The sequence below is a fragment of the Dendrobates tinctorius genome, unplaced genomic scaffold (assembly GCF_039654945.1).
Source record: "Dendrobates tinctorius isolate UK_male_01 unplaced genomic scaffold, ASM3965494v1 ptg000020l, whole genome shotgun sequence".
NCBI lineage: Eukaryota > Metazoa > Chordata > Amphibia > Anura > Dendrobatidae > Dendrobates > Dendrobates tinctorius.
Genome location: NW_027361688.1, coordinates 41,617,850 through 41,637,039, shown reverse-complemented (window position 1 = coordinate 41,637,039; position 19,190 = coordinate 41,617,850). Strand labels below are relative to the sequence as shown.

Genomic DNA, 19,190 nt, shown 5'->3' with positions numbered 1-19,190 from the left:
TCCCTCCAGAGAACCAGCCACAGCAGCACAGAGGATATCAGGAATCCCTGCCACAGCAGCACAGAGGATGTCAGGAAAGCCAGCCACAGGAGCACAGAGGATGTCAAGAGAGCCAGCCACAGCAGCACCAAGGAGGCAAGGGTAGCCAGCCACAGCAGCCCTGAACATGTCAGGAGAGCCAGCCACAGCAACACAGAGAATGTCAGGAGACCCAGCCACAGCAACACAGAGAATGTCAGGAGACCCAGCCACAGCAGCACAGAGGATGTCAGGAGACCCAGCCACAGCAACACAGAGAATGTCAGGAGACCCAGCCACAGCAACACATAGAATGTCAGGAGACCCAGCCACAGCAACACAGAGAATGTCAGGAGACCCAGCCACAGCAGCACAGAGGATGTCAGGAGCCAGCCACAGCAGCACAGAGGAGGTCAGGGGAGTCATGCACAACAGCAATGAGCATTTCAGGAGATCCACAAACAGCAGCACAGAGGATGTCGGGAGAGCCTGCCATAGTAGTACAGAGGATGTCAGGAGAGCCAGCCACAGCAGCACAGAGGATGTCAGGAGAACTCGTCATAGCAGTACAGAGGAGGTCAGGAGAGCCAGCCACACCAGCACAGAGGATGTCTGAAGAGCCTGCCACAGCAGCACAGAGGATGTTATGAGAGCCCACAACAGCAGCACAGAGGATGTCAGGAGGGCCAGCCACAGCAACACATAGGATGTCAGGTGAGCCAGCCACAGCAGCACAGAGGATGTCAGGAGAGCCAGCCACAGCAATAAAGAGGAGGTCTGGAGAGCCTGCCACAGCAGCACAGAGGATGTCAGGAGAGCCAGCCACAGCAGCACAGATGAACTCCAGAGAGCATGCTAGAGCAGCACAGAGGACCTCTAGAGACATCCTCTGTTCTGCTGTAGCTGACTCTCCTGATATCTTCTGTGCTGCTGTGGCTTGATCCACTCATCTTTTATTGTACATGTTTTTTTATCATTTTTTTAAGAAAAACATAGTATTCAAACACATTTAATTGCCTTCTTGTTATGATTAGGTAGTTAAGTGTAGCCTCTTTGTGCCAATATATTGGTGTCTCCTAATGTGGCAGAGGAAGATGTGACTGTTCTCTTTGTACCACCTGTAGCTATGCCCCAATGCCTGATTTCAGGGGGTCTCACTTTGAGATCCTAATATATCAGGAAAAAAGGAAAGCCACAGAAGCTGGGTGGCTATAAATGTAAGGAGAAGCTGTAAGGGGGTGACAGGGACTGTCATATGCATCTCCTCCTTATTACAGTGTTTGTAATTGAGTATGTTCTTCTATGTAATTTTATTTCCTTTTTGAGACTTTTGTGATATGTGAAATTGCATAGAGTTTTATAGGTACTAACACATGAGATTCTCCTAATGTATTGTGATTAAAGAACAATGTTATTGGGATACAGTTTAATGCTTAGGTTAGAGATAGCTAGTGAGTTTAGATAAGATATAGTATATGGCTGATAGTTAGATTTAGGAACAGGAAATTTGCAGAAGCTAGCATATTAGGAGTAGGAAGTGGAACACAAGGTTAGATACAGTTAATATGTTTTGGGACCAGCTCAGCATGGGAGGGGATATAGTGATATAATAAGGGTACCACTTCCTGATTTGATTAGATTGATCAATATATAAGATTTAGTAAGAATTCAAGGCCAGAGGGCTGGAAGGCACAATAAGTACGCACTATTCTGGCAGTATGAAAACATCAACAATGATCTTCAGCAGACATTCCTGTAACGCTCGGGGCCTATGGCCCAAATTAGGCACTGGGCAGCGTGCCTTATTCTCTGCCAACAAGTGGAAGCCGAACAGGGAAAAGCGTGAGGAAGACAGGACAGATCTTGTGAATGCTGTGGAGCCAGACAGAGTATCCTGGGGACCGAAGGATCCAGTAAGCAATGGGATAGCTCAGGCTGGACAAATGGAGAACATGGAAATGTACTGTGCTGTATTATCAATTCAACTCGGACTGTTAAGTAAAGTTGGACGACTGTTTGATAAGAAGCAAGTGTTCCCTGTTTTTTGTGCTGCTGATTCTGGACCAAAAGACGTGGATGCAGCAGAGGCTTACAGCTTGAATGTGAGTATACTGGATTGTGCACAGCATGATAATAAGGGACTGGGACACTATTTATTTGTGGGGTACCAGGGTGTGGGAACGCAACCCCTCGACCATGACTGCCACCCTGCACACCATACAAAATGATGAAAAACATCGACATGTGCATGACTATTTGCATTAAAGTTTATGGGAGTTATAGAAACTGCTAGCTTGTCACATCAGAATATCCCTGAGAATTTGGTTTAGGATTCTGGAGTTTCTTGTTTCTGAGTGCTGCTACCAGTAGACACAAAACTCTTGGAATATGTCATTTTTAATCCAATGTGACCAAATCCATTGCTCAAAGAAGAGAATCAAGTTGTGGGAAGTCTTTGTAGAGATGTTGGAGTTCACCTGAATTTGCTCATGAGCTGTCAGCCATGTGATCTGGGTCACATTTATTATGTAGAAAACTCTTTCATATATTAATAAGAACTCAGTTATACACTTATTGTTCCATGAATTAATTACACGACACACAGTCTTACCTTTTCTGCACCTATTAAACTTCAATGAGCGCTCTTTCGACAATCAATGGGTATTTAATCAGGGGCGTTCATAACAGAAAAGAATTGATTAAATATACACGAAGCACTTAAATAACTCGTCTCGGTAAAAAGAAGCCACAAAGTAAATTAGAGCAAAAACTTAGAAATGTAGTCGGTAACAACTAGAACATTTAAAAAAAATGCAGATCCACCAGCTAAATGTCATGTATGAACTCCAGAAGGCTTCCTGGCCAGAAGGTGCCTTGTAGGCTTCGACACCAGATGTTAGCATGATAAAGGGTTATTCCCAGAATTGCAGTATCAATATCCTTCTTATTTCCTTCAAATATAATAAAAATAACTACATTACACATAGGATAACCCTTGTACTACATGGTGAAGAATATCAGCGACACCTCTATAAGCTAAGCACCTTTATATATATACAGTAATACCAACACTGCTAAAATAATATAACCTCTTTGTGATCGTTTTTTTTGTTATTGAACTTTAATAAAGTATGGATGTGATAGAATTATGATGAACTAATGAGAAGCAAGCATAGGGGGATAGAAAGTGGGGGAAATACACTAAACATTATTGAAGGCTTTGAAATTCGTAGCAAGGGGATTAATGTAATAAGTTCCGACTTCCATTACAGTCTGGAATATTTGTGGCACACTACTAGGCCCATATTATCATGAATTTCAAGGCTGTGATACAGTTTTCCTGTTTTAAAGCTTTCTTTCTTTCAAACTACAATGGGAAGCCATCCAGTAAAAGAAGAACAAGTCCTATACTTACTCAATCTGATTCTTGTTTCAATGCTTCCATTACAATTTTCTCAGCTGGTCCAGAAGTGATGACGTCCCAACCACCCTCTATAGATCCTCTAGCCGATCAGTGGCCTTGGTGGTCCAGATGACTGGTGGTCATGGCCTTCCAAAGAAAGCTGAAAAGGCTGGTACCATTCCTCTTATGGTTATTTAATTTGTTGATCTTGGTGTGCAACTGGATTTATACGTTTACGGCGGTGCTCAGCTACTATAGCTATGGTTTAATTGCATAAGTGTAAAAAAAAACAAAGAAAATTAGCGTCACTCACCAGTGATAGATTCTTCTCTTTATTTCAAAATAGCCGTAAACAAGTACATATTTAAAACCTGGCAGAATAGGGTGGCGCACTCACTCTTACGTCTGTTTCGCATCTAATGAAACATCTTCTGGCCGGTTCCTACCATTGCTGGTCTTGTCGGTATCACTTTTGGTCTGGTGGAGAAAGTCCGAGCAACAGCAATGGAATATGGAGCGAAGTGGCGGTGTGAGTAGAGTATATCTTCTTATATTTTTTTATAACCTGGATGTTTTCTGTCTGTGAATAATAAAAAAAAAAGGCCAGAAAACCCCTTTTGATTTTTTTCAATGTTTTATGATTTTTACCGAAGCTCCTCAAGTAGTTTTAGGCTGGACCGTAAAGCAATAGTTATAGAGTAGCACTATAATTTGTAAGTTTAGATTTAGTTCTCAGTGAAAGAAAAATAAAAATAAAGAGCTCAGTAGTAAGACAATATCTCCCACCATGAAAATCAATAGGATATGCTTCATGCAGATGTCCAACCAGCATGAGCTGCAGAGAAATGCTAGCTAAGCAACCAACAGAATTCTGAATGCACCATTGAATGCTAATGGCTTATAAGGCATAAAACTCGCTATTAGCACAATATAAGAAAAGTAAAGAAAAGAGATTTTATCAAGAAGATGCACACTTACAAATTTACATGTTAAAGTGGTTGTCCATTACTGGATAACCCCAGCTTCAAGGGGTTGGACACTACATTTTTATTGATAGCCTTAGCCTTTACTTAGGATAGTCAATCAATATCTTATCAGTGGGGGTGTGACACCCAGCACACCCAACGATCAGCTGTTACCGGCACTGGCCATAAGTTCTTGGATGCTTCTTTGTCTTTCTATATTGGCAGCAGCTATGTACTGAAGATCCATTCCTTATTCAAAAGTATAGAACATCAATAAAAAAATTATCGGTCAACTTTTTTAATCCATTCAGACCCCTAATTAAAATTAAAAACAGTGTGTACTCACGCTCTGCAGCGGCGCAATTCCAGTGGTGTCAACTTGTTTTACGTGCAGCCAATGAACAGTTATCATCAACTGCAACCTCTACTATTCCATCTGTCCTCATGGGCTGCAGCCAAAGAGCGGCCACCAGTTGCCTACAGCTGGCATGTGGCACAACAAGTCACTATCAAGGAACAGCGGCGTCAACGTCGTTTGGATGGTGCCGCTGCAGGACGTTACAGGAGGCTGGAGCTGCACTCACTTTCAGCTACTTTCAAAGTAGATGATCAATTCTGAATTGATTAAACTGGCCTTGTTCACTAGTGGAAAACTCCTTTAATTATCTACAGTAACATAAATTTGACACATCCATTAGCTAATGTTTCCATCATACATATACTGAAAGTTCTCTGAATTCTCCACGATTCCTGCTAGTTCTCTGACTATTGCACATCACAGTTTCTCTGTTGGAATAATTTCCATTTTGCTTATAGATTTGTATCTTTGTGTTTTAAAAGTTTAATGTATTATATATTTATCACCAATTTGGATTAGAGCTATTGGGTCGCCCTCACACCCAGGGCGGCGGGGTACTCGGTAGCGGGCCCGCAGATCTCCACGAGTGGGGTTGTTGTCACGGCAGCTATGACCCGGTCCATGGCCCTGGGCGCCCATTGTAAATAGCAGAAATGTTCATTGAATGATTCGTGACGCAACCTGTGGTGTTTGGCAAGAAAGGTGTTAAGCCGACGCTGCAAGTAGATCCTCTGGGACAGATGGTGTAGTGCAGCAATGATGTTGTGGCCCTGCACAGGTAGGGCAGTAGTCCCAGGGCAGTGTATGTGAAAAGATAGGAGAGAGACGTAGATGGTGCAGTGTCAGGCACAGATATGTAGCAGTGCTCAGGGTGTTGGCGCAGGAATAAGTGGATGACACCAGGGCATGTAGTTCCAAAGCTTTACTCACAGTCTGTTGTGCATGCAGGTGCCCGCATCCGTGCCGTGTCCTCCGGGTCAGGAGCTCAGCCAACTTCCAGGCAAGATGAAGTACTCCATTCCCACACTCTGCCAACATATGTGCCTTTTCTGAACGTCTCCCTTTTGCGCCTATAGTGAAGTACTCTCAGTACTGAGTTACACTGGAGTTCCTCCTGTCAGATGTTCCTATGAACTCTACTTGTACGGCAGACAGCTGTAGCCTGCTTCGGGGACTCCTTGCTACTAAGTCCCAGCTCTCTCACGTTGCTGTTGTGCCCCCAAGTCTTGTGTGGGAATAAAGTGGTGACAACTTCTATTCCTCCGGTGTCTGTCGCAGGACCATTAGTATCCATACAACCTCGGGGACCGGACCCTGGCCTTGCGCTGTGAACTTGGAAAGGGTTCTGCTCTAACCCTAATCCTCAGTCCTCCTCTTCTCCTTACGTTCCGTTCAAATCTATCTTTCTTATAAAGAGTCAGGCTTTGCATCAATGTCTTTTTCCTGTGCCAGCAGACCCAGGTCACTGAGGTCCGCTGCAGCACTTCCCTCGTCCATCCCTCTCCGGGGATCTTCTCTCATAGACTCACCGAGTCCGACTGACTAAATCCTAAACTCTTCCCAATCTTTTGGTGCAGACTAAGCTCCACCCACCTCCCAGCACTCTTCGTGTTCCAAGCAGGGAGCCACCAAAGGGTGCTTTGCTACACTACTATGTTGTGTGGGATGCAGGTCTTGGAGTGTGGTCAGGTGTCTCCACCTTACCTGAATGGTGGGGCACCACACCTCAGGAGGAGGTGCAGTACCTCTGTGGTGACTGAACCCTCAGGGGCGCCACACTATTATATTGTTTTATATTGATATTTTAGTTAGAGTAGATCTGTCATCAAACTATTACTATGCTATTCATACCATTCATGAGCAGATCACTCACTGCACACCTCCAAACCTTTCATGCCCCAATCTACAGTATTTGCCAACTTATCAGATGCCCTAACTATGCGGCTCCACCTCCCCTCTCACAGCATGTATCTCACACAAAAGCTGAAAGTGAGACTTAGGGTCCCGTTACATTTAGTGATGCACCAGCGACAATGATATGACCTGGTCAGGATCACTGGTGCATCGCTAAATGGTTGCTAGGGAGCTGCCAAACAGTGATGTAGCAGCGGTCGGTGGTTGTTACTTACCTGTCAGACGCGTCGATGAAGACGTCCTCCCGCCCGCGTCCACGCGTTGCTCGTCGGCGCCAGCAGGAAGCCCAGCAGGAAGCCGCCGATGAGAAACGGCCTAGGACATTCTCGCGCGATCAGCGATAGCCAGCGGGGGAGCCGGACGGAGGCAAGTATCACATGTAGCGATATCGCTAGCAATATCGCTGCTGCGTCAAAAAAAATCGGTGACGCTTTAGCGATATTGCTAGCGATATCGCTATGTGTGAAGCCCCCTTTAAGTCTTCTCCCTCTCCTCTGTGTCGTCAGTTGCTGTATTATTAAAGATAAACTTTTTAGGCCCACCATAACCACAGCCACATTTACCATTCATGCTGTCCTAAACAATGAGAATGAATATGTCCCTGTTTAGTCAGTGAAGGTCACAAATGAGGCGTCATACATCCATGTGATCATGCAGGCAATCACTGGCTTCAGCAGGCTTCAGCCTTTCCAATGAAGCCATCAATTGGTTGCATCATTCACATGGGTATATATGGGAGGGTACATCTCCTCCCTTGTTTCAGTATACCACCCTACCCGCGCCCTCCGTTCTGCTGATGACCTGAGGTTAGCATCCTCAATAATCAGAACCTCCCACTCCCGTCTCCAAGACTTTACACGTGCTGCACCAATTCTTTGGAATGCACTTCCCAGGTCAATACGATTAGTCCCCAATCCCCACAATTTTAAACGTGCCCTAAAAACGCATTTATTCATACTGGCCTATCGCCTCAACATATTAACCTAATCTATCCCTGTGTGGCACAGCCAAAAGTTTTACCATAACCAGGTTCCCCGGATCATGTTCCCACATGCTTTTTGCATCCATTAGCCCCCTGTGTCTGTACTGTTACACACTTAACATTATGGCTGGTCCATACAATCAGGGTAACTGTTACCACCCACCTTTCGTGTCTCCCCTTTTTTCCTCATAGACTGTAAGCTTGCGAGCAGGGCCCTCATTCCTCTTGGTATTTGGTATAATCTATGTGATTATTGTTATGCTGTAATGTCTATTGTCTGTACAAATCCCCTCCGAAATGTAAAGTGCTGCGGAATATGTCGGCGCTATAGAAATAAAATGTATTATTATTTTTATTATTAATGAGTGATCATTGCAGGGGAGTAAGCAAAAAATCAATTTGTACTAAAAATGAGTGAATGTTTTGAATTTCAAATTAATCTGATTTGCCAAATTTAATCTGGAAATTCAATTCTCGGTTCATCGAGTCACTGCAAATTGAAAGTATTTCAATGTCTCCAATTGTCCTGAGAAAAATAGATGAATCTATTCACTAATCTTCACTGTTGTGCTGTCAAACACTATCTTTAAAGTTTTTTCAGAGGCATTTCAAGGCTCCTTAAAGGGTCATTTGCGGCATGTAAGATTGCTGCTTCCAAGATTGGCATGCCAGAGCCAGTATGCCACTCTCCACAAGGAGAAATGTTACCCCTTACAGCTTAGATCTGAAAAGTAATCTGCTCAACTAAATGGGACAAGTAAAAAAATAAATAAAGGGAATCAGTTATCTAGTTCATGCTGCCTGAGCCCATATGCAGCATGAATAGTTGTACATTTTGCTATGTTCGTTTAAGTGTTTCAGGGAAAACTTACTTTGATGACAAGCTGGATGGGGACTGTGGGTGTCTAATGACTAGTCCAAGGTCAGTCCCTGTCTGTCTACTCCACACTGCCCTCCCTAGACTGACAAATATGGCCGTATATGTCGTCATAAGTCCTGTCAGTCAAAAGTATCAGGGCGGGGAAAGCTTGGATATTTTAATGGTCTTCTTTAGGCCACGTTCACACGTTGAGTATTTGGTCAGTATTTTACATCAGTAGCCAAAACCAGGATTGGAACAGTCAGAGGAAAAGTAGAGTAGAAACACGCCACCACTTCTGGATTTTTCACCCACTCCTAATTTTGGCTTTCAAATACTGAGGTAAAATACTGATCAAATATTGAGTGTGTGAATGTGGCCTTTATGATCTGAATTTAATAATGTGTTAAATGTATGAAATAGTTCCTTTTCATATTGTAGTACAGCTCCATCCATTTGTTAAATCCATTTGCCAACATTGATTTCCAGTTTGTTAAATCCATTTGCCACCAATTCTCTGTACTGTCAGTCCTTGAAAATCAGTGCGTTTGGATGTCATCCGATTTTTTTCCATGGACCCATAAAGTTGAATGGGTGAGTGCCATCTGATTCTGTCCGAGGAAACCATCGGACATGTGCACAGCCCCATGGAACACCATGGGGACACATGGTATCTGACAAAATTACGGTGGAAAGAAATCATCCGAATTATACGATCGTGTGAGCCCTTCGAAAAGCGTTTGACTCCCTACATGGTAAACAGAAATAAAATGAAAAAATGGGAAGATGCTTTAAAGGAGATAAAATTTAGCTTTAAGAAAATGTCCCACATTTGCCATTGGATCAGATCACTTACAGAGACTGACGTTATTTGTTTAATAAACCAGTGTATTACTCATTGTGGTCTTCGAAAAGTCACCAGCCGGCCATAAACCCTTTGAACTTTCCTGTGTTTTTTCAACCCACTAAGTCAACTCTGACTTTAACAGACAAACATAAAGCCTCTGAAGGGAAAGCATTTAGCAGATTAAATGACATGGAATTACAGAGAAGGGAGCCACATGAAGGAAATAATTAGTACTTTTTTTTTTAAAGCAGGATGAATATTTTTAATCCTTTATCTGTGGTGCATGATTTAATTAGGTACTCACTTCTCATTTAACCGCACGCACATTATGCAAATAGGTCAGAAAAGCTCAAACAGGCATGGGATTAAGTCAGGTTATTCCCACCACGAACGGGGTCAGCTGTGTGCAAGGGCGGTGTAGTTAACGGCAGCAGGGGGATCCGGATAAAAGGGAATGGGGAGGGGGGCGTAATCATCTGTTTAAACTGTTTATTTTTATATCAAGCATGGCTGGATCTAGATAAGAACCTGTGAAAATATATTTTATGAAAGCATGTAATTTATGTATGGAACACTAATGCCATCTTTTATTATAAGGAGGATGGTGCCAAAAGAGTCTCACATTTTCCATTTGTTTATCACGAAACTTTGTTATTTTTAAAAGTTCAAAAAGTTTTGAAGCAGAGCTTTAATTTTTAGAATTTTTTTCATGTATTAAAAGACAAGTTGATACTCTCACCAGTGACCAAGGCCATTGTGATATGCAATACCCATTATTTATTTCTTAAATGTTTGGTTGATCCTGCCCCTGTGACTCCCATCCTGCCCCCTGTCTCCCATCCTGCCCCCTGTGTCTCACATCCTGCCCCTTGTGTTACCCATCCTGCCCTGTGTCTCCCATCCTGCCCCGTGTCTCACATCCTGCCCTCTGTGTCTCCCATCTTGCCCCCTGTGTCTCCCATCCTGCGCCCTATGTCTCCTATCCTGCCCCGTGTTTCCCATCCTGCCCCCTGTCTCACATCCTGCCCCCTGTGTCCCACATCCTGCCCCCTGTGTTACCCATCCTGCGCCCTGTGTCTCACATTCTGCCCTGTGTCTCCCAACCTGCCCCCTGTGTTTCCCATCTTGTCCCCTGTGTCTCCCATCCTGCGCCCTATGTTTCCTATCCTGCCCCGTGTTTCTCATCCTGCCCCCTGTCTCACATCCTGCCCCCTGTGTCTCACTTCCTGCCCCCTGTGTTGCCCATCCTGCGCCCTGTGCCTCACAATCTGCCACATGTCTCCCATCCTGCCCCGTGTCTCCCATCCTTCCCTCTGTGTCTCCCATGCTTCCCCGTGTCTCCCATGCTGCCCCATGTCTCACATCCTGCCCCGTGTCTCACATTCCGCCCCGTGTCTCACAATCTGCCCCCTGTGTCTCACATCCCGCCCTGTGTCTCACATTCTGCCCCCTGTGTCTCACATTCTGCCCCGTGTCCCCCATTGTGCCCCGTGTCTCCCATTCTGCCCCCTGTGTCCCCCATTCTGCCCCCTGTGTCCCCCATCCTGCCTCCGTGTCTCGCCTCATGCCCCCGTGTCTCACATCCTGCCCCCGTGTATCACTTCATGCCCCCATGTCTCCCATCCTGCCCCCTGTGTCTCACATCCTGCCCCTGTGTCTCACATTCTGCCCCCTGTCTCCCATCCTGCCCCATGTCTCCCATCCTGCCCAGTGTCTCCCATCTCGTCCCTTGTGTCTCACATTCTGCCCCTGTGTCTCCTGTTCTGCCCCCTGTGTCTCACATTCTGCCCCCTGTCTCCCATTCTGCCCCCTGTCTCCCATCCTGCCCCATGTCTCCCATCTTGCCCTGTGTCTCCCATCCTGCCTCCTATGTCTCACATCCTACCCCCTGTGTCTCACATTCTGCCCCCTGTATCTCACATTCTTCCCCTGTATCTCACATCCTGCCCCCTGTGTCTCACATTCTGCCTCCTGTGTCTCTCATACTGCCCTTCCTTTGTGTCTCTCATCCTGCCCCTTGTGTCTCCCATTCTGCCCCTTGTCTCCCATCCTGCCCCTTGTCTCCCATTCTGCCCTGTGTCTCCCATCCTGTCCCCTGTGTCTCTTATCCTGCCCCAGGCTTGCCGCTTCCAATAAAAATTAGAAAAAACGAATTAACACTTTCTCCTTACCTGGCCACGCTCCTGCGGCGAAGCTCACTCCACGGCTTTCAAGCATGCACTCATTGGTGAACGACAATGATGTCATATGCCGGCGACATGTGCGCTGATGTAAGCTGCCAGCCTCCGATTGGCTGGCGGCTTTTAACTATTGCTGTGCGGGCCCGGTTCCGCATGGCAATAGAGTTTAACTGAACCTGCGTCTCAGACCCAGGTTCATTTTCTGCACTGGCAGATAGCTGCTGCTAGGGCCCGGTAAGTAGATGAGATGGGGCCCGATGCGGACCCCTCTGACCACCGTGCCCCATTCGCCAGTCAGGGCAGTAATACCCTGATGGTGGCCCTGCATTTCAGGGGAAGAGACTGCAGCTTTAGAAGCAGTGACTGTGCCATGAGTACTAAAGATTTGGTCACTTCTCTATCACGTCTTGTGAACCAGGATGTCATCAGGGATAACAATGACCATAGCTGTGTCATGTGACTGCCCCATGATGACGTCCTATATCAGGAGAAGTGATAGATGGTGCAGAGAAAGAAATGTTTCCTCAGCCTCCTGTGATGTCTTGTTTGAGACTTTTTTCAAGCCAAATGTCACAAGAAGTGCAATAAAAAAGATACACATATAGGAAATAGCAAGATAGTTAGATGAGTCTCAAACAGGACGTCACAGGATGCTGACGCTGCACTCACTCTCAATTATTTACTACAGTTTCTTTCATTGCCGCCCTGTGACTGTATTTCATAGCAGATGATCAACTCTGCTATGCATAGCAGGGCTGAAGCTCTGCAATGTGTAACACAGGGGATCGGAGTATCGTAGCTTCAAGTCTCCTATGTTGACTATTACAGCAAGTAAAATGTACAAAAAAATATTTTTCAAAATATTTAAAAAATTTGAAAAATATTAGCGTTCAAATCAGCCCCCTTTTACTCTATTCAAAATATACAGTGCAAAAATAAAAAATGCACGTTTTGTATTGCTATCAAAATATAAAATTAATGAATCTGATCATCAGTAAACGGCATAACGAGAAAAAAATTCAAACGCCAGAATTACGTTTTTTTGATCAATAAAATGCAATAACAGGCGATCAAAGCATCGTATCTACACAAAAATGGTATATTAAAAAAAGCTTTGTATTTTTTTCATCACCACTTAAATTAAAAAGAACCTATACACGTTTCACATCTGCGACCTCATAATGACCTTGAGAATCATAGTGGCAGGTTATTTTTTAGCATTTAGCAAATATGGTAACAAAAAAAAACAATTATGCAATTGCACTTTTTTTTTGCAATTTCACCACACAAACACTGGTGTCATTCAAAAGTACAACTTATCGAGCAAAAAAACATTCCCTCACACGGCCATATTGACCAAAAAAATAAAAAAGTTATAGCTCTGGGAAGGAAGGGAGCAAAAAAAAAGAAAATGCAAAAAAGGAAAACCCCAAGTCATGAAGGGGTTAACTCTGTTAATGTAGCCAGCCATATAGTGCTTATACAGTATATATACTTATAAATTGCTTTTTCTTTTTATGTTAAGTAGATAGTGTTGACTAAGTGCCACTGTCTCCTTGTCTGCGCTGTTGCATCCAAGTCGCTTGCTTGCTCACTGTGATGTACAATGTCTGCAAGATATGTTTTCTGTTGCAATGTGCTAACAAACCCTCCATTTTCTTTGAGAAGCTGCCTGCCAGTGTCTCAGTTACATTGCACACTACAGCAGCTTCCCTTCCCCCGAGTGCCATAAACCAATTTCCTGCCACCCCATTTGGCTTCTCTCAGCCTCAGCTGAAAGAGAAGAAAAAAAAAGTGCGGGAAAAACTTCTTTGTTTGAAACGAATAAACCTATGAGAGACTATACCATAAGAACCAAATACCCTAGAGATATGAAAATCACATTTTTGTAATCCGGGCGGTCACAGCGTCGCTGCCGTGGTTCTTGCGAAGCCTAATCCTTTCAGAACCTGAGATATGTGTTCCAGCTAAACGGTGTATCAGAACTACTGCATATTTGGTCTTGAATTATTGTACTCAACAAATCACAACCAATGATGCCCTATATGTGTCTGTGCGGGCTGCCCCCACGGAGTTATGATTAGTATAAGTTTTCTAGTGTAATTCTAAATCCAAAAGGGAGAGGTGGGATTAACCCAGCATGCATCTCTCCGTGATGTCACATAGCAAGTCTATAAAGCATTTCCTGGACAAAACCAGGGCAGAACAGCTCAAGTCGTCGTGCTAGAAAGACCCAGGTGAGCGGAGAAGTGCAGCTCCGCCTCCACCCACCTTAGCCGCATGGTCTGCCTAAGGAACAATATGGAACTGTGAGTGTAATCTCTTTGTTTTCTCCACTTTTATTTTATACCTATATAAGAAAAATATATTTTATTTTATAAATATATTTGTATAGGCTGTATTTTGCACAGGTTTATTAAGGAGATGGACTATAAAGCCAGTGAACTCACGTGGCTTGGCAAGATTAATCAAGTTTTTAATAATGGAGCAGATGCTCAATATTCTAATGGTCATAGTAAAGTGGATTTTGATAATTCTATTAAGCAATTGTTGTCCAAAAGAACTAGACTTTGGTGGAATATGAGATTTTTGGAGAATTATATTACAAAGCAGTTAATCCCTAGGGGACTGCGTATTAAGATTATCCCATCGTACCCAGTAGATGATGAGAACTTTATTAAAACCTGGGAAGAACTCTGTAATGATACATCTAGGAAGTTTATGGAAATGTTGATAGATTCTAATAAAAAAACCTTGATTGAGCTAGACAGACACTTGGATGAATTACTTAAGCAAGCTAAATCTGATCTGTCTGCCGAACAATTTCAAGAGATGAATGGCAGTATGGATAAATTTGTGGAAACAATTGTCAAAAATATACAGGAGACTCAGTTGAATAAATATAATCGTGACTTGAAGGACTTCCAATCCAATAATGTATATAGATGGAGAAAGTCTAAACAGAATCGGGGGTTCTTAAGGACTCCGTCTACATCATCAGTTACATCTATGAGTGACACATCTGCCAGTTCTTCTTCTGCCTCCTTTAATATGATGACAAGATTCCGTAGCAGACCTAAACGTAACCGTGAACAAAGACAACTTCCTTACAAAAGGAGTAATGGGGCTTCACCAAGCAATGATAGACATGAATTGAAGGTAATTAATTTGAGTGAACATATATTAACTGTGACTGATCTACATGTACTGTCAAAAGGTTTGTCTTTTTCTCCTAAATCGGATTTTGATTTGTTCACTGTTATCAAAGACTTACATATCTTTGCTAGGTCATTAATTTTTAAGAAGCATTTTCATGATCAAACTCTACATGAAATGTTTCCTACAGAAACGGAGCAGGAGGCTTTAAGAACCCTTGAAGGACTGGCAGTTGAACATGATACTCTTGAAAATGATAGAATTCCTGCATCTATACGTCCCAAATCTAGGAAGTTTCCGGCCCTTTCAACATGTGCCAATGTAGATTTATTCGTTCAATTAGTCTCTAAGGATCTGGAGGCGATTCCAAGACATATGAAGAACGATAATCTGTCAGGTGAGGAACGTAAATCGTTATCAAAAATTCGATGTTGGGATGATGTTGTTATTAAACCTTCTGACAAAGGGGGAAATATAGTTATATGGCCAACTAAACTATATGAAAAAGAAGCATTTCGTCAGCTAAATAATCAACAATGTTATAAAAAACTGACATTTAATCCCTCTGGTAGTTTTTGTCTTGGGTTGTCGAAGATCTTAACACAGGCTCACAACGATGGTGTTATATCGAAAGAACTTTATACAATTCTGCAAGTTCCTGAACCCATTATTCCCACATTTTACTTATTGCCTAAAGTTCATAAAGATATGAGGAACCCACCCGGTAGGCCGATTGTATCAGGGACAGGTAATTATTTGGAAAAGGTTAACCGGTTTATAGATAGCAAATTACAGCCATTAGTAGAATGTCTTCCCTCTCATGTGAGAGACACTGCTGATATATTAAAAAAGATTGATGGATTACATGTGGATGAAGATACTATATTGGTGACTTGTGATATAGAATCATTGTACACCAGTATACGGCATAGTGATGGATTAAAAGCAATTCGATTTTTTCTGGAGTCCTCCGATCTTGGAATCAGTATGGTGTCATTGATTTTGCAAGTGTTGGAATTCTCTTTGTCCCATAATTTTTTTATATTTAAGGGGTCCTTCTTCCTGCAGCTCCAGGGGACAGCTATGGGTGCATCGTTTGCACCATCCTATGCCAATCTGTTCCTGGGGCTGTGGGAGAGGGACCTCTTCCTGTCGGATCGGCTGTCGTCGGTGGACCGTGTTCTCTTTTGGGCACGGTACATCGACGACATCTTTTTGATCTGGCAGGGTTCCTTTGAGACATTGGATGTATTTATGAAGAGTCTCAATAACAATGATATGAATATTCGATTGACTTATAATGCAAATCCCAATTGTGTTGATTTTCTTGACATTACTATTAAACGTGATTCGAAAAATGTGCTGCAGACGAATATTTTTCGTAAACCAACGGCAGTCAATTCATTATTGCATGCATCATCAGCCCATCCACAATCTGTAATCAGAGCAGTGCCTATTGGACAGTTTCTTCGGTTGAGAAGAATCTGTTCATCTGATGAAATGTTTGAAGAGCAGGCACTTGATCTAAAAACAAGGTTTTATGCTCGGGGGTATAGTCACCGGATAGTTAAACGTGCCTATTTAAGAGCCAAACATTCGTCACGTAATTCGTTGTTATATTCCAATAAGCAAAAGGAGACAACAAATAAGGTTAGATTTTTTACTAAATATAATGCTCAAGCTGAGCAGATTAGAGAATGTCTGGACAAATTTTGGCCTATTTTATGTGCTGATTCAACTCTGGCCAACTATCTTTCGAATAGGCCTCAGATTACGTTTAGGCGATCAGACAATTTGCGTGATCAATTGGTAAAAAGTCACTATATACCGGCATCGATACCTACCTTTTTGAATAATTTCCCAAAAAAAGATCTTGGGTGTTTCCCGTGTGGCAATTGTGTTGCCTGTGTTAATGTAGAACGAACTAAAACATTTTTTAATCAAGGTGAAACACGTACATTTGAGATTAGACATCATATTACCTGTACCACGAAAGCAGTGGTATATTTTGCAATATGTCCATGCCGGAAAATTTATGTGGGTATGACCACAAGGCAATTTAAGGTGAGGGTTCGGGAGCATATCTTAGGTATTAAAGCTGCAGCAACGGAAAATGATGTGAATGCCCTAAAAACAATTCCAAGGCATTTTAAACAACATCATAACTGTGATAGTACCAAATTATATTTTCGTGGGATTGACATGATACCCACCAGTGTTAGGGGTGTGGATGTCAGTCGTAAGCTTGGACAATGTGAGACCAGGTGGATTTGGACTTTAAACACTGTCCAACCACATGGTCTCAATGAAAACAATAGCTTTGTTCCATTTATCTGATTTTCATATAAACATATTACATATATATATATACTGATTTTATTTTATGTGTGTGTCTTTTGGAGACATTTTTAATATAGGTTTATATAGTCAATAAATGTAAAATTTGCTATATGGGTATGATATGGGATATATTATGTGAGCATGCTGTCGGATTGATTATATTTTACATGTATACTTTTTAATAATTGTTTATTTGTATTTACGACAGTTTAGGGCAAGGCTTCATAAAACATTGAATTCCTGATCTGTTCCTCTACATGGAATTTTTCAAGCGTGAACACAAGAATGGAATAGCAGAATTTCTTGTGTTTTAATGTATTGTGGTTTGATGTATTATATTTTTCAATATTTGATATCAATATCTATATGGATGTTATTTTTCACTATGTATATGGTATTTATGGTTATTTGTACACTTTTATATAATTTGTATATGTACATGTTCATCACTTTATATATTGTGGTTTCAATCAATATTTTTGCACTTATGTTTATTCATGACTAATTGGTATTTTATATTGGTATGGTTTTCGTGCTATCCTGACCTATGCAGGTACGCGCATGTGGCGGTGGCATGCGGTTTTGCCCTGGTGGGGTCGCGTTTTTTGCCGCCTTTGCGGCTTGACGCGCCCTCCCCAGTGCTCCCGCCTCCCCTGCTCTATGTGCGTCGGTTTCTGCTGTGGTTAGGATGTGCACGTTATGTTTTTAATGCTAGGTAATCCTTACTTATATGCCAGTTGTCAGATAGTGGTTATATATCTAGTACCGGGATGATCTGATAGCCGTAATGGTTCGGCCAAGTGTTCGCTTGTTTTATGTGATTAAAATTGTTTCCGGATCCGTGATTGTTTATTACCTGCTAATTTCAATGATCCTGGAATTGGTGATATGGTTTTTGTTACATTACAATTCATATGTCCGGTTTTCTGGTGAGGATAGTTTATACCGTTCATCTCTGTTCCGGTCATGTGACCACTAGTTCCTTAGCAACCATGACGCTTTTGAATGTTGGCTTTATTGTCCTGGTCACATGATAATGTATGCGTCTTGGTGCCGGGTAATGGTCACTTCCGGTTTACGGATTCTTGGTGGTCATCTAGTAATGTTTTTTATATGTTGGCCATTTTTCTTTTGGTCATGGGATCGTTTGTCCCTTAGCAACTATGATGGTTATTGCACGCTGGCTTTATTCTCCCAGTCACATGACAATTCAAGCGTCTGGTTGCCGGGTAACGATAACTTCCGGTTGGCGGACATTTTCTTCCGGTTTTATACTGATTACTGGTTCTGGGTTACCAGCATTCAGTCTTTGCTTCTGCGCAGTTGCGCTATGACGTTTGTATTTTTTTGCATATGCCCTTTGTAGTGATTGGTCCTTTTTTACACACCCACATTTGTTATTGGTTAGTGCTTGTATTTATACTTACCTCTCCTTGTGAGACGCCACCCCCTGATGAAGGCTTAGCGCCGAAACGCGCGTCGGGACCGGGTTGCTTTCCCAGGAGACCAGGAGAGGTTGTATGTATTTTCACATATTTTTTTATTATTTCTACACCATTTTCCCCTTTCCTGGTTGGCAGACATCGTAATACTGTGACACATATTGTGCCCTTTTTTCAGCTTTACCACACAGATGCACTATATTGGTATATTGATATATATAGGTTTACGGTGGTAGCGGTTTACACTTATGTTTATGGTTTCTAGCATATACTCTTTGGTGCTTGTGCACTTTATATTGTTTATTATTTATTATTATTTTTTATAAATATCAATACCTATTTTGTTTAATCACTACTTTTGTTTACACATTTTTGTCAATATACTTTATGCCTCATATCTGGGTAGCATAACCCCTCTTTTTTAATCAGTATATGTATTATATATTTTAATTGTATGTTTTCTAAATAATTTTTTATAATGACTCAATAAACACATTATCTTTCTGGGACTTTTTGGTCGTTTTTTTCTGTAAGTTTGGTTTTTTATTTTATACCTGTACTGTACATATTTTATGTCTCAATTTTATAGCAACTTTGATCTGTAAGCACTGTCCTCTTTCGGAAAATAAATGAAATAATTATTTAGATCTGTCTCTATGCTCTAAGACTCGAACTATACGCCTTTAATAGATAATCGCTACTAAATCAAGGGGTTTGCCATGGACC

The 19,190-nt window shown here is 42.3% G+C and overlaps 1 protein-coding gene across 2 annotated transcripts in view; it reads left to right on the top strand.

Annotated features, from left to right (window-relative positions):
- LOC141083168 (uncharacterized) overlaps positions 1 to 18,957 on the top strand; it is a 33,475-nt gene extending 14,518 nt beyond the window's left edge. Inside the window, exons 2-3 of one of the 2 annotated variants that reach the window (XR_012230660.1) lie at positions 14,873 to 15,079; positions 17,231 to 18,957. Coding sequence is in view for 1 of the 2 variants with exons in the window: in XM_073567340.1 (XP_073423441.1) it covers positions 13,951 to 15,079; positions 17,231 to 17,235 (1,134 nt within the window). In the remaining variant the exon portion in view is untranslated. Of the gene's footprint in view, positions 1 to 13,942; positions 15,080 to 17,230 lie in introns of those variants that run through there. The other variant, XM_073567340.1, reaches the window with a different exon arrangement.
- The last annotated feature ends 233 nt before the right edge of the window (positions 18,958 to 19,190 follow it).